Source organism: Brienomyrus brachyistius, unplaced genomic scaffold, assembly GCF_023856365.1.
Source record: "Brienomyrus brachyistius isolate T26 unplaced genomic scaffold, BBRACH_0.4 scaffold49, whole genome shotgun sequence".
In the NCBI taxonomy this organism is placed as follows: Eukaryota; Metazoa; Chordata; class Actinopteri; order Osteoglossiformes; family Mormyridae; genus Brienomyrus; species Brienomyrus brachyistius.
Genome location: NW_026042324.1, coordinates 2,492,490 through 2,517,923, shown reverse-complemented (window position 1 = coordinate 2,517,923; position 25,434 = coordinate 2,492,490). Strand labels below are relative to the sequence as shown.

The window sequence follows — 25,434 nt, the reverse complement described above, 5'->3', positions numbered from 1 at the left end:
GCCCCTCCTCACTGCAGGGATCTATGTCCAGCCCCCCCCCCCCTTCCGTCTGCACGCCTCCCTCCCTCAGAAACTGCGGGCAGCTGGAGTAGCACAGTTTGTGGCTGCAGCCATGCTTCCTATCAGTCTCAACACTGCCAGAGATGGTGGACATGAACACATTATGGAGGGTGTAAGTTCCTCTGTGTGCGCACATCTGCCGCAGCTAGAACCGGACTGGCAAAATGGCCCGTCAGACCTGCGCAGAGACCCAGCAAAGAGGTGCATTAACGCTGCAACCCGGTAAAGCAGCCTGTCAGACCTGAGCAGAGACCCAGCCAAGAGGTGCATTAAACCTGCGACCTGGTAAAGCAGCCTGTCAGACCTGCGCAGAGACCCAGCAAAGAGGTGCATCAAACCTGCAACCCGGTAAAGCAGCCTGTCAGACTTGCGCAGAGACCCAGCAAAGAGGTGCATCAAACCTGCAACCCGGTAAAGCAGCCTGTCAGACTTGCGCAGAGACCCAGCAAAGAGGTGCATCAAACCTGCAACCCGGTAAAGCAGCCTGTCAGACTTGCGCAGAGACCCAGCAAAGAGGTGCATCAAACCTGCGACCCGGTAAAGCAGCCTGTCAGACTTGCGCAGAGACCCAGCAAAGAGGTGCATCAAACCTGCGACCCAGTAAAGCAGCCTGTCAGACTTGCGCAGAGACCCAGCAAAGAGGTGCATCAAACCTGCGACCTGGTAAAGCAGCCTGTCAGACTTGCGCAGAGACCCAGCAAAGAGGTGCATCAAACCTGCGACCCGGTAAAGCAGCCTGTCAGACCTGCGCAGCGACCCAGCAAAGCAGCATAATTAGACCTGAGACCCAGAAAAGCAACGTAATCAGACCTGCGACCCAGAAAAGCGGCATGTTAGACCTGCGAGGAGACTCAGCAAAGCAGCATGTCACACCTTGGTGGAGACCCAGCAAAACAGTGTAATCAGACCTGAGACCCAGAATATAACAGTATAATAAAACCTGCAGCCTAGCAAAGCGGCTGTGAACCCTGCACAGTCTGCACCCGGCTGTTAGACCTGCACAGAGACGCAGCAAAGCGGCATGTCAGAGCTGCACAGAGACCCACCAAAGCGGCATTTCAGAGCTGCACAGAGACCCACCAAAGCGGCATTTCAGAGCTGCACAGAGACCCAGCAAAGCGACATTTCAGAGCTGCACAGAGACCCAGCAAAGCGACATGTCAGACCTGCACAGAGACCCAGCAATGCAGAGTAATTGGACCTGAGGCCCAGAAAACAGCATGATTGACCTATGAGGAAACTCATTGAAGCAGCGTAATCAGACTTGAGAGCTAGTAAACCAGGGTGTCAGACCATCACTGGCAGCTCTGCTGTTGCTTTGGGGCACAGTGAAGTTACAGGACTTGAACACTGCGGTTTTCTTGCTCGTGGGGACAGAGTGGCCATCACTCAGCTGATCTACCTAATCTGCCATGTCCATGTAGGAGGAAAAGTAAGAGACTTGTCTCTTATGTCCCCGCATTGTCTCCTTAGGCTCCTGTCCAAAGTCATTAATGTCCCCAAATTATATCAGTTGACTGGCTATTGTTGAAGGAGGAGAGTCCTAATCTGTGGTTGTTTCACATCCAAAGAGGCAGCAAGTTGCATTGATAGTTCCCTGCATTTGCTGCCGGGCTTCTTCTGAGCGGTAATGGGGGGCTGGGGAATAATGAACTGGGAAGGTGTGTATGGCAGATGAGGGGCAGGGCCCCACCTCCTCTTCATGAGAGAAACACCCAGGGCCATTTTCAGTTGCTGGCTTGTGGCTCAGGTGGCAGCCTGAGAGAGCAGAGGGATTTTTCTGTAGCTGCCGCCTGCTTTAATTAGTGCGAGGTGGACAAGGGGGCGGGTGGACTGTTTGCACGTGCTTTCCTGACGGAGAGCCTCTCATGTGCATGTATGTGCACAGACCCACGCAACTCGCTCCTCCCCATCAGAGTGTTCCTGCCTATCAGGCGCTCTTCAGCTCTCTCTCTCGCTCGCTCACTCGTTCCACAGGCTGCCTGCCTGCCTCCCTCTCCGCCAGGCGTTTGAGAGAAAAACGGCAGAAGAAGATGCCGGCCATTCTGGTGGCCACCAAGATGAAGTCAGGGCTGCCCAAACCTGTGCACAGTGCTGTGCCCATCCCGCACCTTCCTGCCCGGCTTGCTGCCCCGCAGCCCTGCGCCCTCAAGCTGGCCGGTGTCAAGCCCACCTATTCCAGCCAGATCCCCTTGAAATCACCCCAGGGGCATGAGCGTGAGGGCGATGGGGCCCCAGGGAAGAGGAGTGCGACAGGAGGAGATACGCAGGTCAGAGATCAGTTTCAGTGTCATGCCAGTTTGCAGATGGATAGCTGTCTACCTCTGTCTTATGCTGCTTAACCCTGCAGCAGAAGATCTATAGCTCTATGCTGTTATGGTGCTGGACTCTATGCTGCTTTGCCTGTATAGAATAGAGATGTACCACTAAATCTATGTATGTATGTATGTATGTATCTATGTATGTATGTGAGTGTGTGTGTGTGTGTGTGTGTGTATATATATATATATATATTATATATATATATATATATATATATATATATGTGTGTGTGTGTGTGTGTGTGTGTGTGTGTATAGTATATATTATAAAACTGTATACTATTATCTATATACAGTACTGCTGTACCTCTGTATGCCATTCTATACCAGTGTACTTGTGTGTGGTATATAGCCATACCATGCTTCCTCTGAACGCGTGTTTTGGTTTGGTTTTCGGATGCACTGGAGCAGGGACACAGTGTGGCAGGTAGGCGCAGCTGCCCCTCGGAGTGCCGTGGTGTGAGGGAGTCTCCTTAAGGCACCTGCCGTATTTAGCGCTGGATCCCTTCCCAGAATGCCTGTATCACACGGCACAAATCCCTGCTTTTATAAGGCCACAGAGGGTGATAAAGTAGCTGGGGGTTTTAAAGGCGATCTAAGTGAGAAAGTCTCGCACTGCCCTGCCTTTGTCTGCGATTTCACTGTTTGCTACCGGCGATTTCAAATACAAGCATGTTGTCACAAGCAACCGCCAGACCCCTGTGCGTTTGTGTTACCAGCCTGTTTCTAAGGAGGCCGCACTTCTATTTAAAGAAGAGAGCTTTGAAAATACTCGCTCTCTAAACAAACTGACTCTCTCCTCCTGGAACGTGCCGCTGGCTCCGTGTCCATTAAATCTGTGTAAGAGGTCGCGTGGCTCTCAGATTAGAATGACTGTTCTGTCTCCTCCAGGGCTGTACAGCAATGCTTTTTAGACATGTAGCACACTAACAGCTAATGTTTGATTATTTGACTGCAGGTTGTCATTTGCGGAACGTGCACTGCAGGTTTGGACGGCTCTTGGGGATTTGGTGTGCCCGGTGACAGCCATGTGGGCCAAGGCTAAGTCAGGCTCCGCCATGCAACTCGCCATTGCACCGTTAAACTTGTGTGAGCCGCACAGTTTGACCGTGTGCGTCCTGCTCTTTGCAGAATCACTTCTTTGCTAGGCCGGCTCTCGCTGTATGCTTTGGGGCTGTATGTAGGATAGAATCCTGACATGTGAGCCATCCAGCCGGCCATCCGGCTCTGCTTAATAAGCGGCCTGTCGCAAATGAGACTCCTGTTAATACAAGAGGTGACACTGTAACATGACAGCGATCTGATTGGCCGCTCTGCTATGGGGTTGCATGATCACATCCTCAAAGCCCATACTAGAGTACCCATGACAGGAGCTGCGTGCGGCATGGAAGCTAATCGCTCTGCTCGTCAGTGCCTTCTGGCCCCACCCCCTGGCACCAGGGATGCTACCAGAGGGAATCTGCCTATGAATGAATGCAAAATTAAAAGTTAAAAATGACACATATACAGACACTACTCTACTTGCGAATGAGATACGTTCCGAACGGCTGTTTGTAACTTGACGTGTTCATAAGTCGTCATTGAACATCATTTTAAGGGTATACGCAAGTACATTGGGGAGCCCAGTGAACACAGTTTGAACTTACAGTCCTCTTCGTTCGTATGTCTGAAAGTTCATAAGTTGAAAGTTCGTCAGTAGAGGAGCGTCTGTATAACAATATATAAATGTGTACATTTCCACCACTTCTTCATTTTTAAAGCAAAAAGGCTTTCAGTGAACTCAGTATTTTTAGATGAACTCGAGAGGAGTTTTGGATACCGGCAAGATGAAGATGTTTATGGACAGTAATAATGCAGCTGCGTATGGGCAGCCTGAGTCCTCAGGATGGGACAGAGGATGGGTGGGGGGCTTCTCTTTGGGTCTGTCTACCTTCCAAGTTTTATGCTTATAAGGGGCTGGACCTTCACAGGAGGCTGTTTAATGATTCTTGGAACAGTGATGCAGAAATACCCGGAACATACTGTGAGCCGTATTGACTCAAATTTAGTCTTTCTACAGATAATCTACTCTGATGTGTAAGTACTGTGTAGGTTAAAAAGTGGGATAGGGTAGGATAGAATAGGGTAGATGTTTTTTGTCCTCCCATCCATTTATCTTGTTGTAAATGTGTAAGGTAGCCTTTGGATGGCTGTGAAAAGCAGATAGAGTGCTGCCATCTACTGCCGACACCTGGAATCATTCTGGGTTTGATGTGTGACAGTTGGCAGAGTGAACTCCTAAATCCCTGTGAATCAAGCTTAAACTACAAATCTGTGTCACGTCTCTGTGAAACACGTCTTGCCTAAACAGCTGTGAACAATGTGAGCAGCACCACAGTGCAAGTAATAGTCTGTGATTTTTTTATAGGGAATATGGCCTGCCTTAGAATGGCACGTGCGCTATCGATCAGATATGCACTGCGATGGATTATCCCTGCTGGCGTGTCAGTTTCAGAGATTAAGTGTCCTTCACTTCCCTGAGAAAACGAGCCTGGCCACAGCAGTCATGCTGGTGGCCAACCTGTCAGGAGGTATTTGGCATCATAAGCAGAGGATGTTGTGGTTGAGATGCACTCTGAGGGCAGTAGGGCGGTGAGGGAGGGGTCTGGCGTGGGTGTGTGTGTATGTGGGTCATGTATTTATTACATTGTAGGGACCAGATTCGTATTTTGTTTGGTTACTTACGGTTAAGGTTAGGGCTGGGTAGGGGTTAAGGTCATCATTGTTGGGATTTGGGTTTTTCCCATAGAAATGAATGGAGAGTCTCCACAAAGATATGAGTACAAACACGTGTGTGTGTGTGTGTGTGTGTTTGTGTGTTTGTGTGTGTGTGTCAGGGATACCAAAGAAGAAGAAATAGGCTTGGTTCATACTCCCTGGGAACGTGGTTGTGCCATTATATATGCACTCCTGTGCAGAACCGTCCGCGATTCTGAATGTTCATACTTAGCACCAGCACACCAGGCAGCTGTGTACTTTGGGGGGCACCACAGACGAGGCTGCTAGTCACATTTCTGAAGTACAGTATGGATACTATGATACAAATAAGAATTTTAATTAAATAAACCAGTTTGCAAGTCAGGGTTAGTATTGTTAAGAAAATCATTTCCACAACCTGAAATAAAATAATACACAAAAGATTAAATTAAAAAAAGAATGAAAACTATAAATATTGCTTCCAAAACTTACTGAAATAAAGTAAAACAAATACCAAGAACTCTCTGTTACCATTTTTAAATACTTAGCTAAAGTAATAATTTGTCTTTGAGCCTCTTTCTTACGACGTATTTTAATCATAGAAATAGCCAATAGCACTACAAAGCGACATTTTGCAATAGTTACTCTACAATTGTCTGTCTATCCATAAAATTAGTAAAACTAAAATATATAACTAAATAAATCTTTAAAATAAAAACAATGAAACACCAAAAACTAAAACTAAACTAGGTTTCAAATGAGAATTAAAAATTTTATAAAAAATAAATTAAAAAATGATAATATCACTGATGCAGAAGCCTACCCAGGTACATGGGGTTGCTATACCAATGTATTTGTATATTACTTTGTAACCATCTGTGAGTCTTTATCGTCCTGTAGTGAGGAATCACATAAATGTCTGTATTTCAAGACTTTCTCAGTCAACCATTCTTCAAATCCGCTAACCATTTTTGTTTTCATTCTGATAACAGAGGGTAGAAAAGGTGTTTATATACAGTCTTTGGTATGACTACTATTTGACTGACTGCTTCTTTTCCTCTGGCTAAGGAATGGTCGGGGTATACTTCTGTCACTGGGCAGAACTCCCGCGTCGTTATCATTTCCGAGTGCTGCACGGCATTCAAGACCAGCCCCTATGACGGAAATTATGTTGCAGTTATCTTGCACACTGTGGCACTGCCATATCCGCTCAAACCAGCCTTAAGAGAGGCGCTGTGCCAACACCGGCACATTGCAGACAGGCTTTGCTGCCCCCTAGTGTTTAATATTCTTTTCCCACGGTCACTGAGGATTCATGCCGAGACAGGCTGTCACCTAAAGGATGCCAGCGCCGACTCCTCCTGTGGAGTGCAGTGTGCCTGCGCCCACGTGTGCTTTTATGTGTGCATGCCCGTATGTGCACCTTTGTGTGTGTGCGTGTGTGTGTGTGCGCGCGCGCTGACTGTATGAGGCTGAATGATTTTTAACGCCCCATCACCTCTGCTCCTCCTCCACTCCGAGGCCGCCGTTGCTGCAGATACGTTCATCCATCAACAATAAAACGAGTGGCAAACCAAGCACTTCTTGGTTCCAAGAGGGGCTTGGAATCAGTGGGCGTAGAGGGGAACTTTGCCATTTTCTCAATTGGGCAGATGTGGGTGACGAACTAAATTTGGATAAGGCTGAATGAAGAATGTAAAAACACCAGAGAATCAGCGCACATAGCACTGCTTCTGTCATTAAAAAAAAATCTCCCCAGATGGTTTTGGTTATGAAAGATCTCTATGTCAGCAAGAGAATCTTTGATTTTATCAGCCTGGTTTGTGGTCTTGGGCTTTTAAGCTGAAGCAGAAGGTGGTGTAGAGTCCTGGGATGGGGCTGAGCTGCATGCCACTGTCACGGATCTGTCCCTTTGTCTCAGTCGGAGAGCCAGCTAATCCTTATGCGCTGGGTCCATTTAACCATTTGTCAGTATGATAAGACCCTTATCTTAATAGGAATTGTCAAGATAAATGGCCAGGCTATTTTCAGTCTGCCACTGTCTGTTTTACACAAGAAATATAATTATGTATAGACTGTAAATATGTAAAATGTAAAAAGGTGTGGTATACAACACATTCTAAATATATACCTATACACACAAACACACACACATATATAAAAACACTGAAGCAAACTGAAGCGATTGCTATTACTTATCATACAAACTATATTACCAGGTACTGGTATAAAAATTTGTGCATATATTTAGTTTTAATGAATTTCTTTATTATACTGTATTACATTTCGCCTCTAACGATTCATCTCTTATTACCATGCAATTAGACCATTAAATCTTGTTAGTTGCCCTGCCTTACGGCTGGCTGCTGGCGGAGAAGGTGTGCAGTACTCTGTATGTTAGTGCTCTGCAAAGCTACGGCTTGCCCTCGGGTGACGTGTGGCTGCTAACCAGCACAGCAGGATCCCCAATCAGGCTTGGGCAGGTGCTCTAACTAAGACACACTATTGGATCCGGCCAGGTCAGTGATGTCACAAGGTAGACAATCACCTTGTCTGTGTGACTCTGGAACCAAGGCTTGCTGATGCTTGAGGTTTGCTCTGGTTGTCATGGAGATGCATGACATTAGATAATCTAAAGAGTTATATGTGTCGCTCACAAGCACACATTAGACATCTGTTGTGCATAGCCCCATATTGTTGCCCCCCCTTCCCCCCGACTGTTTTGCTGCTGTCCATTTCAAAACCACCCACATCCCTTTTCACACCCCCAGCAGCTCTCTCTGACCGATCACTGAAGCAGCAGGAGATGCTATATCATGCACGTATCGCGCATTTGATGCCACTTGCAGGTGTGTCATTCATGCCGTCTGGGGTTTTGCCAGGGAGTGAACATGGAGGGCTGCTGCTTCAGCAGGATAAGCCCATTGTGACCCAGTGTCTGACACTGTTCTCACCAGTGCAGGATGTCAGACTCCTCCTCCAAACTCCATTTGAAAGCTGTGTGGATTGTGGCTGCAGTGGCGGGGATGGATGCAGCCCGTGCTCTTTTTCATGTTCTGCTCACTTTCTTTTGCATTTTGATGTCTGCTTTCTGTGGAGGGCTTTGTGGAAGCTCTGCTCCCCATTTGACGAGGAAAGCGTGATATTTCCTCCTTAAATGACACTTTACGTGCAGCGCTGCTTAATGGCCTGTCACGACACGGTCTGTTTCAGTAAAATGTAATTTTGTTATAGGAAAGTCAACGTCATCTTTAACCCTATAAATGGTTTGTGTTTTTGTGAACTTGTGAATATACTGAATGGCCATATGGTTGCAGTTTATCAAAACCAGTGGTTTCCTTTGGTCTTTATGAGGGTGTCCATTGTGCAGATGACCTCTGCAGAGGTTAAACACATCCTGTTAAGTCAGGACGTCTGTTTACATTCATCCGCTCTACATTTTGCACAATTAGATTTCTTAGTTTTTTTTTTTTTTTTGGGGGGGGGGGGGTTCAGACACATCTCTTATCTATGTCAGAGGATTTAGTGACATGTGCGAAATCCTATCAAGGTTAGGTAAAGAGTAGAATGGTTTTCTAGGGATTGTGCCACAAGCAATTGCTGTAAGATTACAAGGGAAGCACAGCTTCCCCCAAAAGAATTGAATTTGTCAATGTATCAGTATTAATACATTTTATTTTCCAATAAAAGGTGTTATCTATCTTACTAATTGAACCACAGAACCGATTGTTTCACAGGAGTTGCTTTCAACAACTATATAGTTATTTTCCCTTTCTCACACCAGGACAAATACAGCCCATAGACACCCACTAATGTAATGTCGTTCTTCACTGGAAGTCTATGGAAGATTCATGTACACTTCGTTTAATTGGAGAATAGATGAAAGCTTATTAGTGAATATTATGGCTGTGAACTGATACAAAAGAGCTACTTAATCACACAGTTTTCAGTGATTGGTCATCATTAATCGCACCTAACATTAAAACATACAATCATAAATACACTATATGGACAAAAGTATTGTCACACACCTCTTAATCATTGAATTCAGGTGTTTCAGTCAGACCCATTGCAACATTTGTGAAAGAATGGGTTGTTCTGAAGAGTTCAGTGAATTCATGCATGGTACTGTCATAGGATGCCACCTTTGCAAAAGTCAGTTTGTTAAATTTCTTCTCTTATAGATATTCCACAGTCCACTGTAAGTGGCGTTATTGCAAAGCGAAAGTGTTTAGGAACAACAAAAGCTCACCAGCAAAATGGCAGACCATGTGAAGTAACACCGGGGATAGAGTCCTGAGGTGCATAGTGTGCACTGGGAGCTCCATGGAATGGGTTTCCATGGCCAAGCACCTGCATGCAAGTCTTACTTTACCAAGCACAATGTTAAGTGCCGCCACTGGACTTTTAAACAGTGGAAACGTGTTTTGTGGAGTGATGAATCATGTTTCTCTCTCTGGCAGTCTGATGGACGAGCCTGGGTTTGGCAGATGCCAGAAGAGCATCAACTGCCTGACTACATTGTACCAACTATAAAGTTTAGTGGAGGAGGGATAATGGTGTGGGGTTGTTTTTTAGGGGTTGGGCTTGGCCCCTTAATTCCAGTGAAGGGAACTCTTAATACTTCAACATGTCAAGACATTTTTGACAAGTGTATGCTTTCAGCTTTGTGGGAATAATCTCGGGAAGGTCCTTTCCTGTTGTAATATGTCTGTGCCCCAGTGCAAAAAGCAAGGTCTATAAAAGACATGGTTGGGTGAATTTGGTGTGGAAGAACTTGATTGTACCACACACAGCCCTGACCTCAACCCCATCATACAACTTTGGGATGAACTAGAACAGAGATTGTGAGCCAGGCCTTCACATACCACATCAGTGCCTGACCTCACTAATGCCCTTCTGGATGAATGAGCAAAAATTCCCAGAGACGCACTCCACAATCTTGTGGAAAGCCTTCCCAGAAGAGTGGCAGCTGTTATAGCTGCAAAGGGGGGACCAACTCCATATTGATGCCTATGGATTTAGAATAGGACGTCATAAACGTTTGTGTAGGTGTAATGGCCAGATGTCCCAGTGCTTTTTTCCATAGCAGTGCATTTACACATTGAATCCTCAAATTATTGTACCGTTAACACAAAGGTTAGTGTATATAGGTCATTCTTACAAAATCAATACTATAATATATTAGGTTTTTTCTGATTTTTAAGATTAGTTTGAAGACAGATTCAAATTATACTTACACTATAAATTATATATAGCATCTTTGTTCAAACTCAATTTTGCTTCTTGGGTTGTTAGTCGGTTTTGTTTTATTTCCATTAGGGCTGCATTTTATTTCATTTCAGCGTAGTCATCACTGTGTGCGCATGTGGAATAATCAGATTGCATTTGTCAGCATTGCTTTATGTCTGTTGAGAGGGTGCGTTCCATTTAGTGTCAAACTTCGGAGGAACCTCTGCAATCCGACCACAGAATTCAAGATGACTATTGCATGCATTAAAAGTAAAAAGTTGTAGCAATTAACTGATCATACTGCACTTCTGTCGATTTTTTTGTCATTAAATCAGTTGTACACACAGCACTGTCCAACCTCTATCTGTGGACATGTTGTTGTGGTGCTTGAATGCACAAAATACCGTGTTACATGTTATGCCATTGCTTACAATGGTTAACAAGGAACCTAGCTAGAAGTGGTATTGCTAATGGTTATCCTGGCTAGTTGTACTGGAACATGGTTAATTCGGGTGTGATGTTATGGGATGCGGCCACACAATTTATGGCTTATTATATATTATGCTTTCTTCATTTTCCTGCAAATATGGTTAAGCTTTATCTTTGTAGCTCGTGGAGGTACAGACAAACAAATAAGACTCGAAACAATGGAGCCAAACAGGATGATTTCTTGCACTGCCTCCTGGTGGATATGGCTTTTAAATCTCCACATTGACATAAACTGTGTGGCAACATCACTTGTATAGCGACAGCATGTGTGACTGTACGCATGGCAAGCATCAAGTATAAATCAGCCCTTAGAAGGCTGCAGCGCCTGAAATGAGAGACAGCTTATGAGAGCTTCATACATAGTTTTTGCTTAGACAACAGTGGTTAAACGGATAGACTTGCAGTCAGATATTTTAGACCCCCCTGGAAGGCCTGTCTGCCCTGTCATCTGAGTTAGCTCGGTTTGTAAGGTTGATTGTATCTATCCAGACAAACTACTCAAACAGACTCTGCATCTCAGTATTTACTTACTCAGAAATGCAGTTGATTCTCTTCATTTGTCATTTCTCTATTTGTACAGAAATCAGGTTAATCTTGAATGAAATTATAAGTTCTACGCAAATTGCAGGAATCCTGAGGCATTTGACTGAAAGTCGTCCGTTTGAATGGTCCTGCAGGTAAAACCTCTGTGAAACTGCTTGGCTTGTTGTTCAGTGCAGAGGAGCCTTATCTCCCAACCTGGAGCAAAAAGACATCTAACACTCACTGGGATGGATTGGAGGCACACGATGGCAGGTCCTCATGCGCTTCAGCGGTCATTGTGCTGTGCACTGCTTGTCCATGTCACCAATTTCCTCTGCAAGGACAGCATGTGGTTGAGTTCCTGCCCGCGGTTACGAGAGTGAAAATGAGCTCTTTGGTGACAGCTGGGAGGGGGGGGGCGTTTGGCTCCCGTCAGTGCAGGAAATAAGAGTGTGAATGAGCAGGAGCTGCTGTAGCTGACGTGATGCTGATTCAGAGGTTGGTCTGGTGGGAAAGGCTGCTCTGCAGGCTGCCTGCAATGCCACCATGCTTTGGTGTTTACTATGGAGTATCATTACTGATCAAGGGTGCCTGTGTTATGGAGGGGGTCCCCCTGCCAGCTACGCTATCTCCTCCCCCCACAGCCAGCTCATGTGTCATCCCTACACCATACAATAGCCTGGGGGCCCCCGTGAAAGGCTCCTCAACGGCTTTTCTGAAACAATGGCCCTTGGGGGTGGGGCCTCACTCCATGCTTTCTGCTTTCCTGAAAGGAGCTTCGCACGTGATCCCTTATAGGCCCCGAATTATAAAAAGATAGGGGAGCTGTCCAGCTCTGGCCGAAAGGCTGCCCCGCCCCCCTCACCGCAGGTACCTCCTGTGTGCCTCATATCCATATTAAAAGCCATTTTAAGCCTGCAGATCTGAGGTTCCCAGCCCGGCGTACTATGGGAACATGGCGCTGATGGCAGGCTCCAGCCCGGCCCATCTTCAGCCTCAGCTTGTAATTTGAGGTTTGGGGGTTTTGAGCGCACGCAAACGAGCCCATCTGTGCGCACTTCCTGTGCCCCCCCCTCCCCCGGCACCGTGTTTGCCGCGGGCCACATCGTATCGCTCTCCCAAAAGCTCCGCTTGTGGTGATGCGGTGAGACCTGGGAGGGTCGGGGGGGTCAGGGAAACAGCCGGCCAGGAAGGTAACAGCAGGGCTCCCAGAGTGGGCCGGCAGGCTAACTGCTGCTCCGCCTTTTCGCCCTTTTCATTCTCACTCATCCAGGGACATGAAGAAGCTCTTTACAGGGCAAGAGGTTACAAGAAGTGCCCTGCTGTCTCTGTGCTCAGTGTGAGTGGCCCATTGGAATGGAGATCCTACGTTTGATTGGTTAGATGAGGTTTTGGCAGGGAGGGGAGGAGGGGATGGGAGGGCCTCCTCGCCTTCAATTTCACCCTGCTTGGGCTTCCCTCCCTCTCATGGCCTGTTTGATTTGGCGCTGCTCCCCAGCGTGGAGGTTAGACTTTGCAGACCCAGCTCAGCAGCGGTAGCAGCAGCAGCGGCCCTCTGCACAGACGGGGAGATGTACCAGCTGCCGATGGCCTGGGCAGGGCACTGAGCAACATGAGCGTCAAGCTGTGGAGATGGGAGCAGAAGAGTGTCACTATGAAGCTGGTAACTACTGCGGGAGATCTGGCTGAAAAGCTGCAAATGGGCAGGGATGACGTGGGGAGAGAGAAGGAGAGAGAGGGAGGGACAGAGGTACAGAGAGCGAGAGGGAGAGAAAGAGAAGGAAAGAGGCCAAACTGCTTCTCATCTTGTTGAAGAGCTGCAAATGGGCAGGGATGATGTGAGAGAGAGAGAGAGAGAGAGAGAGAGAGAGAGAGAGGCCACACGTCTGACTGCCAGTACTGGCTTCGCTTACTAGGCTATTTACTGTTTAATGGTATTGAGCAGCGTGGCCCATGCTTATCTGACTCCAGTGTGCCCTGTGTGCCATGCTGTAATAGGCTTACTGTGGATTTTGTGTCTCTGTGTGCAAACAATGAGAGGCCTCTTTACATGTCTGTTTTGTCATGCATCTCTCCCCTGATAGGCTGGCAGCATAATGGCACATCGTTTGTCTATATATCAGGGCTGTGATGTAATAAAAAAATATTACCTAATTAATTGTACAGTTTTCTGTGATTAATCGCAATTAATTGCACCTATCATTCCAACGTACGATAATAAATAACCGCAGTGAATCCCCAAATTAATTTTAATTTACAAAGGAGAGCATATGGGTCATTCTCGCAAACTGTAATGTGAATTTTCTGTGATATTTAAAATTAGCTTGAAAATGTTATTGTTTAAGCTGTCAGTTTTGCCTCTGGGGTAGTTTGAGTAACATCAGCTTCCCCGTGAGATACCAGGCGAGTGTTTTTGAGTTTAGCTTCATATTCTGGGATTCTGTGTAATATCATAATCTAAACTCTTGCATTGTTTACATCCAGGAAGTAGTATTATATTATAGATTTGCTCATACTAGATGCATCAATTAATTCGATCAAAGAAATAATAAAACCTTATGATTTAAAAATTAATACTAAGCATTAACATGATACATTTCCAGCCTGAGTATACATTTAATCCAGGTATTTGAACAAATTTGTGTGACCACATGGAAGAAAATGAGTTGTTTTTAAATTCCATGTTTCTAATTTGTTATGGTTCACGTAGTTTGAGATTTCAGATGGCTGTGAGCTTATCTGCACATCACTGTGTATGAAGAGTCAGGCTGCTCAACTGTCACATCAGTGTTTTGCGAAAAGGATGTGCTGCTAGAATTGGTCAGGGGTGCATGTCACTTGGCAGCCTACGGTGTAAGCAGAGAATGTTGCAGAAACCATGTGTAGGCCTCTGGATTTGACCAACAAGTATGTTTGTGTCCACAGGACACGCAGTACAACCTTAGAAATGAAATGGCTGCCATCAGTATTCAACATAATTTTTTATTTTGCCTTTGGAATGGTGTCTTGCGGTAATATTATCTGTGGATTTCTTCTCTCTTAAGAGCCATACAGCATGATTCCGTTGGTTTTCTCGCATTGACAGAGACTCGGGGGTGATGTGAAAACTGCACTGGGTGGAAAGGAGACCTCCAAGGCTGAGTTTGACCCTCAGTCTTTGACCTCTGGTCAGCAACTTTCAGTTGACGTCTCGTATTCTGTCATTAAGAAGGTCCTGTTAGTCGCAGACAGAGGACTGCCTCTGACTGGGACACTGAGCTTCATACAACAGCTGGTGTACACTGATGTGAGTGTAGAATGTATATATGTGTGTGTGTGTGTGTGGATTATGTGATAAAAGCCTGTTATTTTGAGGTTGTATGGACCATTTTCATGTCCTCGCAAAGATCTGTGAATGCAATCAAAAAATTTTAAGTGCCAGAAGTCTCTTTTGTTTGGTTACTTATGGTTAAGGTTAGGGCTGGGTGGGGGTTAAGGTCGTGAAGTTTTCCCCATAGAAATGAATGGAGAGTCTTTTGAAAAAAAAATGCTTTTGACATTGCAGAACAGAGAAATTTTGAAAGTTAAGAATAAGCAAATAGACCGAGACCCCTACCCATTTTATTTATCTGTTTATTTTGTTTGTGTGGTGCCTTGGTTGAACTCCTTTCCCATCTCTAGACGTGATAACTGCTGAATGTGGGTCGACCATCTCTCTTACTCTGGTCCTCCTGGACATGCTGTAGCTGACGAGGCTTGAGGGAGCTGGGAATTTAGCCAGCCGTAGCAGAGTAATTCTGGGTCTGTTGGAGGAGCCAAGCTGACAGCTGTCGGGATTAGTAGTAATCAGGACCAGTAATGGTCTTTAATCTCCTGCACAACAGCCTGGTTGAGCCTTGCTCTCATTAGCCAAACCAAAGCTGTCAGAGTATCACATTCTTATAAGTTTATCGCTGGCATGTCCTTATTGTATGGCTACATGGAGCAGATGGTGCCTGTCTTTTGGGGGAGGGGGCAGGGGATGGTCTCTGCAGGTGTTGGTGTTTTTTTTTTTTTGTTTCTGTCTAGCAGCGTGTCAGGGACGCCCAAGCCTCCCGCCTGCATACTCTCTTCCTGCCGCATGCCAGCCGACTGACACGATTCTATAAATATTCACTGTGATGCCTTGGGGATCACTGGCTCTCAGTTGTTTGCCCAATGACCCAGTGGACCAGCTCGTGGGAAAACCCTGCAGTAAAAACAGCATGTTGTCCTTGGCACATTCCCCCTGCCCTGCCCTGCCCTGCCCCGTGCTGCCCTGCCCTGCCCCGTGCTGCCCTGCCCTGTTCCAAGAGAGATGACCTTTGGCTGTTTATCCTTCCCAGAGGCCTCTGCTGCTCTGTCTGGCAGGTCTGAGCCACACCACCTTCCAGTGCTTTCAGGGCTTCCACACCTGTTTGGAGAAATTGGGCATTTTTTATTCTAATAATAGCTTTAAATAGATAAACCCAAAATTTGCATTAATAGCTCAGTTTCTTAAAAGGTCTCTGTGTTCCAGGGGTTTCGGGAGGGTTTCTCATTTAATGCATTTATTTTTAACCTGCAAGAGGCATTTCCTGGTCTGGATAAACAGGCTGATACAGACCATTAGCCAGACAGAGATCTAATTGTCCCTCTTTGCACAGTGCATACACACAAAGGGCAAATAAGGTGTTACATGTTAACAAAAATAATAAAATAAATTCAAAATAGATTTTTAAACTCATGCAAAGTCCAGCCCTCTAGAAATCCCTGAACTTGTAACACTGATGTTTTTTCCATCTCAGGCGTAAGTGAGACATCAGCCTTTGTGGGATTCTCTGTATGTCTGTGGTCTGTTTCAGTGAAGTGGTACTTCTGTGGGTTTTCTTATTTTCCTCTGTTTTCTTATTTGATGATTATTGATATAATGTGGTCACTTTCTAAATTTTGTCGTGGCCCTGAACTGTGACATGTAGTATCTAATAATAGAATGATTTGAGTGCAGGATGCTGCTGGGGACGGCCTCATTGAGACCTCATATGTTTAGTAATGCTTTATTTAATGTGCTACTTGGGCAGTGGTGGCTTAATGGTTATGGAAGCACACTTGTAATAAAAAGTTTGCTGGTTTGAATCCCTGACCAGCAAGGAACCACTGAGGTACCCTGAGCAAGGTACCGCCCCCCCAAGCACTGCTCCCCAGGTGCTGAATTAGCTGCCCCCTGCTATGTCACATTGTCATATATGGGTTAGATGCAGAGGACACATTTCGTTGTTGTGCACTGTGTGCTGTGGTCTGTGGTCTGTCATCAATGACAACTAACCACTGAATTAAAAAAAAAAAATCTAGTTATTTATGTAAGATAGCATTACTGTATCATATTACTTATGGTGTTAAATAATTCTGTTTGCAAGTGAACTGAAATCCTGGCCAGTCTCATCAAGCTGTCAGTTCATGCACTAAGAAGAAGATCTCACCCTGTCATCTTGCTGATATTCAAGTCTAATTCTGCGTATAGGAAGTATTCTGAAATTAGCATAGGAATATTTCCTCCAAAATGTAAACCTACATCTATCACAGTTCCTTTTTTTCTGGATTTTTCTGTGTTTTTGGCTGCTAGTCAAAGGATCTGTGACAGAATATCACATTGAGATAATTCCAAAATGGTATCATATCACCCATGGTTAAACCCTCTCCGAGCCTTTGATTTACATTTCTTGAGCCATTGTGAAGGACAGGGTAAGTCTCTTTGCGCTGTCTGTACTTTGCATTGTGTTTGTCTGTTTCACAGAATTGCAAATACATATAAACAGTGAAATTGAATTGTTCTTTTAATGTCATGTCAACATATCAGGCTTTTTTGGGACCTATTATGTATCTGTAGATTTTATATTGACCTGAGTGTAACTAAGTTGGTGATAAGGCCTTCCCCTCTGAGTATGACAGAGCTAAACCAGATGTAGTTCTACCACAAGTAGGGCAGTTTCTATTGGTCAGAACTTGACCTCAGCTCATCCATCACTGCTAGCATCTACATGTTGTCTATAGAGAGGGTCATCCATCACTTAGCTTCCACTGCCACCATCTGCACTGAGTGGCACAGTGTTCTTCAGTGATCATTAACAGATGTGACAAGATTCTGTCCTGTTGATTTAATTTCAGAAGGTCAAATTAATCTCTGGGTCAAATTTGACTCGCATTCTAATCTGTTTAGTTGCCGTGAACGGATATTAGTCACAGGTTAGGAGAATACAAGAGACATCAGGTACGTGCTTAATGAATCCACATGGAAAATTTTTGGGGCACAGTGGGAAAATGGGAGCAAATTGTAGCACAGTTCTGTGAGTGCAAATCCACACAGCACATTCAGTTATGGTGAAGAAGCATAGCATGCCGTTTTAGTATTCTTTAAAGTTTTTCAGAACGTGACGGTCCCCTGGATGCACCAGTCTTTGCCTCTCAGTAACCAAAACGGCAATCAGCCGGCTTCTGAGGATCATACGTTTGAATGACTTCCATACTTGAATGGCACCTGCACTGAGATACTTTTCAAGGTTGGTGGCAGTAATTTACAATGGGTGGATGTTCAGGGGCTTTATTGGAGAAGAGTGCTGCTCTCACAGGACTGAGTGTAATCTATGTGTCCATCCTGCCACAGTGAAGCAGCTGACAAAGCGTTGGTGTCCTTTACATATGTGACAGAGTCATAAACTATCAGACAAAATTGCCAGGAGCAACATGTAGGCTTACTGTACATAAATGATTCCCATATTGAGCCTTACTTTTATGTGTGTATGTAAGACAGGGACTGGGGAGGGGGAGTGAGGGTGATGGGGGAGTATTATTGAGGTGGAGGGGCTGAGGGGGCTGAGTGAGAGAGAGCTGCCTCCAAATTTGATTTACAGAAACATCACATCATCAAGCGAAACAGGAACAGCATCTGGGGGCTTGCTGGGCATCCACAGGATTATTAAGTTAGATTCAGGGCTTCTGGGGAAATGAATTCAGCACTTGATGTTGCTGTTAAGGGGACTGGTGGCCCTCGATTGCCCCAAGCTGCAAGCAGAAGCAGGGGAGCCAGACGCTCTTTGCTCCCCAGAGTGCCTCCACTCTCTCAGCTTTTGCGATCCTTTGTTTTTCCACCCTGCTGGATGTTATGGACTAGACACTGGAAAAGCACTGGCAGTTTCTCCAATATGTTGTCTGTAATTTTATTGCATTATTCGCAGCCGCACTTGAATTGAAACTACATGACACACTCCTGCGGGTATAAATATTAGCAGCCACCCGCATAGCTGATGTCATTTTGCTGCACCTTAAAAAGGGGAGGTGAGCAAGGGAGTGAGAATGGGGAGGGGGACAGAGATGGAGGGGCAGGGCTAAAGGGGGTGAGCATAGGCATTGTTAGCAAGAGGGAGGCGTTATCTTCGCTCCTAAAGGGAGACGAGCAGGCAGAAGTATGGACCTCTCTACCCACCATCAATTATCTGCTGCTCTTGTGGCTCAGCACAGGAAGTGAGGTCACACATTGTATCCCCACCAGGGGACCTGGATGGCTGTACACTGGGCCACTGGGGTTCCCACCATAGGCGATAGCTGGCTGTTTGGCGACTGTTACAGTTCGGTAAGGACCGGGCCCCATTACGGCCATTCAGAAGGTTTTTTTAAAAATATATATATCCTAAAATATATTTTCTTATTTATGCTGTGCCGTGCATCTACTGTTTGGCACCAGCTACATGAGGGGTTCTTAGCTCATCAAGTGCGAGTGTATTGTCAGATCTGTGAAATTCGGGTCATTGGTTCCTATGAGTTCTCCTGGAATCTCTATCCCTTTCTGTATCATTCTTCATAAACTCTCATTCTCACTCTTTCAGCACTACTCATGCACCCTGGACACAGAGTAGCTGTTATATGTTCACACCACTGACGTGGCCTGCTGTATTTGACATTGCATGGTATGAGCCTCTAATGCCCTTCTGGAACTTTCTCTGCCCGCTTCACTCTTAGCCAGTAATGCCTCCTTTAGTGAGCTTCTCTCCTCGGCGTGATGGGAGGCTCTCACTTTGAAAGAGTGCAAAGGCTGGAGTTCTACCTCCAGTGTTTACATGGACCGCATCTCTGGCCAGGACTTCCCACTGAGAATTGGGGCTCTGGGCTTTGTGAACATTCTGGCTGCCAGACTTTCATTCACTTTTACGATGTGTTTGCTGTAGTTACTGTCTAACAATAACAACTAATGTTTATTTAAAAGTTACATTAGAAAGTTTTATGATTATATACTGGCAAACCTTGTTAATAAATAGAATTCCCAGCATAGCATAAAATTGAACAAATCCTTTGTCCCTTGTACTTGTTTTCAGTACTAGTTGGATAATGCTGGGGGGCCACTGGAGATTTTGGACCCCATGAAAGCATTATTGTCGGGCTCCCAACCCAAATCCAGTCATATTCCACATTTCTTAGGGGCCTGTCATTCTGCCCCAGAACTAATATATAGAAAGCCTGGGACATTAAAGCCTGATAAAATAATGGGTTTAGTGTGGTTTATGCATTGATATTGTGAAATGTTTCATGATGATCTACTGAAACATGATGATCTATATGAACATGCCTAATGTTTTGTCTGGTGGACATTCTTTGTTGCAGGACTCAAAATGCAAATAGTCGGTTCACTCATGGCTGTTTATTCTCCCTCGGTGATGCTGCATTCATTTAGGGGTTCAATGTGTAAATATTTACGATTGTAAGGTTTAATGTTAGGTGCCATTAATCATAATTAATCACTGAAAACTGAGATTAATTAGGTAATTTTTCAAAATCAATTCGCAGCCCCAGTAAAAACGCATCTGTTGCTCTCAGATTTCCAGTACTTGTATAAATTGTACAGGTTGGCGTGTGGGGGGTAAGTATGGATTAGTTGGGTGGAGCAGGTGGTGGGTCTGTCTGTGGAATGCAGGTCTGTCATTCTGACAGCCCCCATTTCTATTTAAATCTTTGAGGTGAGCATGGGGGCGGCACACGGTGGCTTAGTGGGTAACTCACACTTAGCACCTTCCAGATGCTTGATGGGAGAGATCGAAAATGGGCACTGAGGACCTCAAAAGGGGGGCACTTTTCATTCTTTTGGGCAAAAGGGGCAGGCACGCACAGCAGCCCCCCCCCCCCAGACATCCATCCTCATACCTTTGGAATTTAGGTTTGAATCTAATCTCTATTTTTTGTGTGATTTCTTTGTGTCATATCCTAAAACCTGCAGTTAATTCAATGCTAATAGGCATCTCTGCATCGGCCGCAGTGTATGGTTGTGTCTGTGTTCCCTGCGATGTGCTGTCCTTCTGTCTGGGCTGTAGCCCAGCCTTGGGCCCTGTGCCCTGTGCTGCCTGGGATAGGCTCCAGACCCCCTGTGACCCTGAGCAGGATGACCTGTTTGAAGAGGGGAATTCAGTTCAGTGAATTAATGACTTTAATGTTTGTTTTCAAACTGGATTTTTAACAAGAACTTTACAATTGTGAAGGAAAGGTAATTGTTCCATTTTTTCCTGTAGCTGTTGTCCTAATTCTTTCAGATCTTAAAACTCCAAATTGGCTCTGGGCTTTGCTAGTTATATGATTTATTTTTTACTGTGTGCAGAAGTACTCACTTGCAATTCCTGTCCTTAATCAAAGTGATTTGGGAAAGAACAGGGTATAGCCAGGCCGCTCTGTATTTATCTCAATAATCTCATAAGTTATTTGTCCTTAATGGTCTGCTGTTTGCCGACAGGCCTCAAGATAATGAGATGCGAAAATGAACGCTAACCCATTCTAAGCGCCCAATTATCAGCCTGTCCATTGAGATTATTCAGACACTACATTCAAGTCCTCTCAGCCAGTGAAAGCCCTGTCTGTCTTAAGCTTAAATGTGAGGAATCTCATCTGAATAAGGCAATCACAAGGCTTCAATGCCCCAATTGTGTACAATGGCCCGACTTTGAATACTGCACGAATATAAGGGTTTGGACCTAGGAAAAGCAAGCCTGCGAGATACCACTTTCATACTGGCAATATTTAAAGTAGTTGTTGGTTCACTAAAAGAGATGTTCTGCTGCTTTGTGTTTTCACAACATTTTTACCGTGACATTCATGAATGGATTCTCCCCTCTGCTGTGCAAGGAATGTTGATTTTTATTTGTGTTTTTAACAGATTTACACGGACTGGGCCAATCATTACTTGGCCAAATCCGGTCACAAGCGCCTGATCAAGGACTTGCAGCAAGATGTCACCGATGGGGTTCTGCTGGCCGAAATCATCCAGGTTGTGGGTAAGAAAGTCTCTCACCAGGCTTGTTAGCAGGCTTTATTTTGCTATTTGAGCTGTACATTTGTCAGGTCCTTCATGGAAGAGCTTTGTCTTCTCACTGTAGGTCTCCTGTGGGTTTGTGGGAATGGGCATTAGAGCCTGAGAAAATTAGGCTGCTGATGTTCAAAAATGTATTCAGAAACATTACTTTCTATTGTTCAGATCTCCAGTAAATTGAAATATTAATTCACAACAACCAATGAATAATAATGGCTCCCAGATTTGAAAAATTGTTTTGTTTTGTTTTACATATCACATGATTTAATTAGGTGAGGTCATTGTTAACTTTTATAATTAGAAAAAAAATTAACAATGACAACCCTGTGTTTTATTCAGGCATAACCGCTGTGTTCATGTGATACCTTAAATAATGTGCCAATGGAAACAGCATATTCAAAAGGGTCATATGTATAGCAGGTGTAGGACTTAGCTGATATTGTTACTGCAGGTATGTTCAATTCCACTTTTTTGGTCATGCTGTATCCACGCATCAGGCTGCTGAACAGTGTAACCCAGACAATGGACAGTGCTGCCTGATCAGCCACCTGTCTTTACACAACCTCCTCCCAGGCATTAGGCCCCTTCTCAAAACTTTCAGAGAGATAAGGCAGAGCTGGCCTCCCAGGATCAGCCTACTCTGCTGGCCTGCAGGAACAGCCTACTCTGCTGGCCTCCCAGGATCAGCCTACTCTGCTGGCCTGCAGGAACAGCCTACTCTGCTGGCCTCTCAGGAGTAGCCTCCTCTGCTGGCCTCCCAGGAACAGCCTCCTCTGCTGGCCTCTCAGGAACAGCCTCCTCTGCTGGTCTCCCAGGAACAGCATCCTCTGCTGGCCTCTCAGAAACAGCCTCTTCTGCTGGCCTCCCAGGAACAGCCTCCTCTGCTGGCCTCCCAGGAGCAGCCTCCTCTGCTGGTCTCCCAGGAACAGCCTCCTCTGTTGGCCTCTGAGGAGCAGCCTCCTCTGTTGGTCTCCCAGGAACAGCCTCCTCTGCTGGCCTCCTAGGAGTAGCCTCTTCTCCTGGTCTCCCAGGAATAGCCTCCTCTGTTGGCCTCTCAGGAACAGCCTTTTCTGCTGGCCTCTCAGTAGAAGCCTCCTCTGCTAGCCTCCTAGGAGCAGCCTCCTCTGTTGGTCTCCCAGGAACAGCCTCCTCTGCTGGCCTCCTAGAAGTAGCCTCCACTCCTGGTCTCCCAGGAATAGCCTCCTCTGCTGGCCTCTCAGGAACAGCCTCCTCTGCTAGCCTCCTAGGAGCAGCCTCCTCTGCTGGTCTCCCAGGAGCAGCCTCCTCTGCTGGCCTCCCAGGATCAGCCTACTCTGCTGGCCTGCAGGAACAGCCTACTCTGCTGGCCTCTCAGGAGTAGCCTCCTCTGCTGGCCTCCCAGGAACAGCCTCCTCTGCTGGCCTCCCAGGAGCAGCCTCCTCTGCTGGTCTCCCAGGAACAGCCTCCTCTGTTGGCCTCTCAGGAACAGCCTTTTCTGCTGGCCTCTCAGTAGAAGCCTCCTCTGCTAGCCTCCTAGGAGCAGCCTCCTCTGTTGGTCTCCCAGGAACAGCCTCCTCTGCTGGCCTCCTAGAAGTAGCCTCCACTCCTGGTCTCCCAGGAATAGCCTCCTCTGCTGGCCTCTCAGGAACAGCCTCTTCTGCTGGCCTCCCAGTAGATGCCTCCTCTGCTAGCCTCCTAGGAGCAGCCTCCTCTGCTGGTCTCCCAGGAGCAGCCTCCTCTGCTGGCCTCCCAGGAACAGCCTCCTCTGCTGACCTCTCAGGAACAGCCTTTTCTGCTGGCCTCTCAGTAGAAGCCTCCTCTGCTAGCCTCCCAGGAGCAGCCTCCTCTGCTGGTCTCCCAGGAACAGCCTCCTCTGCTGGCCTCCTAGGAGAAGCCCCCTCCACCCTCTGCCAGCCCAGGCGACTCACTGCTGAATCTTAAGGTGTCATGAAATATTGCACCCAGCCTTTTCTCACCTGAAATGTGACTACTTCAGACGGATAGCCTGATTTGGCGCTGTTGTGGGGTACTCTTCCCCAGCACTTTCATTTTCTTTGTATGATCGTTATGTGAACTTCAATGTTTTCTGGCGGATTCTTGCTCACTGGGTGGAAGCGAGATACAGTAATGCAGCTTGTAATTATCTACTCCAGCCTCTTATTTAGCTGTAATGAATAGATGCAGGGAAAATCCAGAAGCTAAAAGAGGGTGCCCCCCCTGCTGCGCTGGCCAGTGCTGCCGCACAGACCTCCGTCAGGTGCCTCCTTCCCCTCCCCCTTGTCATAAAGCAGCAGAACAGCCCCTGCATCAGAGATGCCTGCTTCACCAGCTTTTTCTGAGTTTGATGGTGTTGTGATGCTCCTGCTTGAAAGTCACTTGTTTCTATATTAAGTCGGCACACATGGCGGATGGCTGAGCTTTCCGTCCAGCCGATGGCAGCCTCTTCCCCGTGATGGCAGCTCCCCGGCTACACATGGCCACTCTCACACACGCACTCAAAGACTCAGGCGTGTGTGTGTGTGTGTGTGTGTGTGGTCACCAGGATAAGGCTGTTTTTTTCCCCACAGCATAGGTGGCATTGTAGGAATGGGAGGCTGCCAGTGGCTGGGGCACCGGGCAGGGCAGGAGCTGCTGGCTGTGCAGTTGTCGGTCGGAAAAGCTGGCTGCGTTTCAGCTGCTGTGGGCTGGCCCTCTGTGCCGGTGCTGGTGAGGGGAGGGGAGCACGAGAATAGCCCCCTAGAAGCACATTGAGAGAGTGGTCAGGCCAGTTCGCTTGTTTCGATGAGATTGGGTTTCAGCCCTGCTGGGCAGCACCCGGGCCTGAGGCTCCTGAGGATTAACCATGAGCGTGTCTGCTAAAGGCAGCTTTCTCTGCCTCTCTCTCTCCCTGTGTTTCTCCAGCCAATGAGAAGATTGAGGACATCAATGGATGCCCCAAGAGTCGCTCTCAGATGGTGAGTGTGCGTTGCTCCCCTTCCTTAATTGTTCAACTGTGTTCATTTGAAAGGAAAAGTTCTACTCTTTTACTGGGAGGGAACACCTTGCCAGTTCACTGTGTGTGGGCAGCAAGATAGTAAAAAGTTTATGAGCCCACAGAACATTTTGCTGTGTTTATTCTGTGAGGAAATCTGAGGTGTTATTTGATCTCGTGACTGCTTTGTAAAAGTAGTAGGCTTTACCAGATTTACACTAGCATGCCTTTAGATAGAAAAATATCTCTCATGCTGAACATAACAAGACCTTACTGGGTCTTTAACATGCCTTTAATTTGAACATAAAGATGTATTAACTAATTAATTTGCAGGTTTATTTATCTATTTACTTGATGAAGCTCAGGGCCGACGGTACCAACGTGCTGCAATGTATGATGTCATGGTGAGCAGGCAAGGTCCCAGGTGCTCAGTCAGAGAAGCAGAGCTGGCTTTGGGCTTCATTCTGAGCTGGGTGTTAAACGCTGCTCCTAAAGTCAGCATGGAGGCTTCTGTCGAGTGTTTCTGAGCCCTTCACTCAAGTGGGGGCTTGGATCACAGTTAATGCTCAGAATCAATTAGCGGAGACCTTTTATCAGCAGATTACGCCCTCCAGCCATCCAGGGGGAGCAACTCCATATTACCCTCTTTGTATTGTTTAAAAGCTGTTTTTGGTCCCTAATGGTTGTGTTTTAAAGACGCCACTCTTCTGGTTTGTCAAAATAAAGCAGCACATCTACTGGGGGCTAAGCTGTCGCCCGGGGTAACCAGGCATTCATGGCTATTTTACTGAAACACTTTCGCTGTC

At 46.2% G+C, this 25,434-nt stretch overlaps 1 protein-coding gene across 4 annotated transcripts in view; it reads left to right on the top strand.

The window, feature by feature from the left end:
• The first annotated feature begins 2,055 nt into the window (after positions 1–2,055).
• LOC125723499 (neuron navigator 2-like) overlaps positions 2,056–25,434 on the top strand; it is a 97,975-nt gene continuing 74,596 nt past the window's right edge. For 2 of the 4 annotated variants that reach the window (XM_049000134.1, XM_049000133.1), the window contains exons 1-3: positions 2,056–2,330; positions 21,526–21,643; positions 24,559–24,611. In XM_049000134.1, the coding sequence (XP_048856091.1) occupies positions 2,094–2,330; positions 21,526–21,643; positions 24,559–24,611 (408 nt within the window). In that variant the 5' untranslated portion in view covers positions 2,056–2,093. The remainder of the gene's footprint in view (positions 2,331–21,525; positions 21,644–24,558; positions 24,612–25,434) is intronic. The other 2 variants (XM_049000135.1, XM_049000136.1) reach the window with 1 other exon arrangement.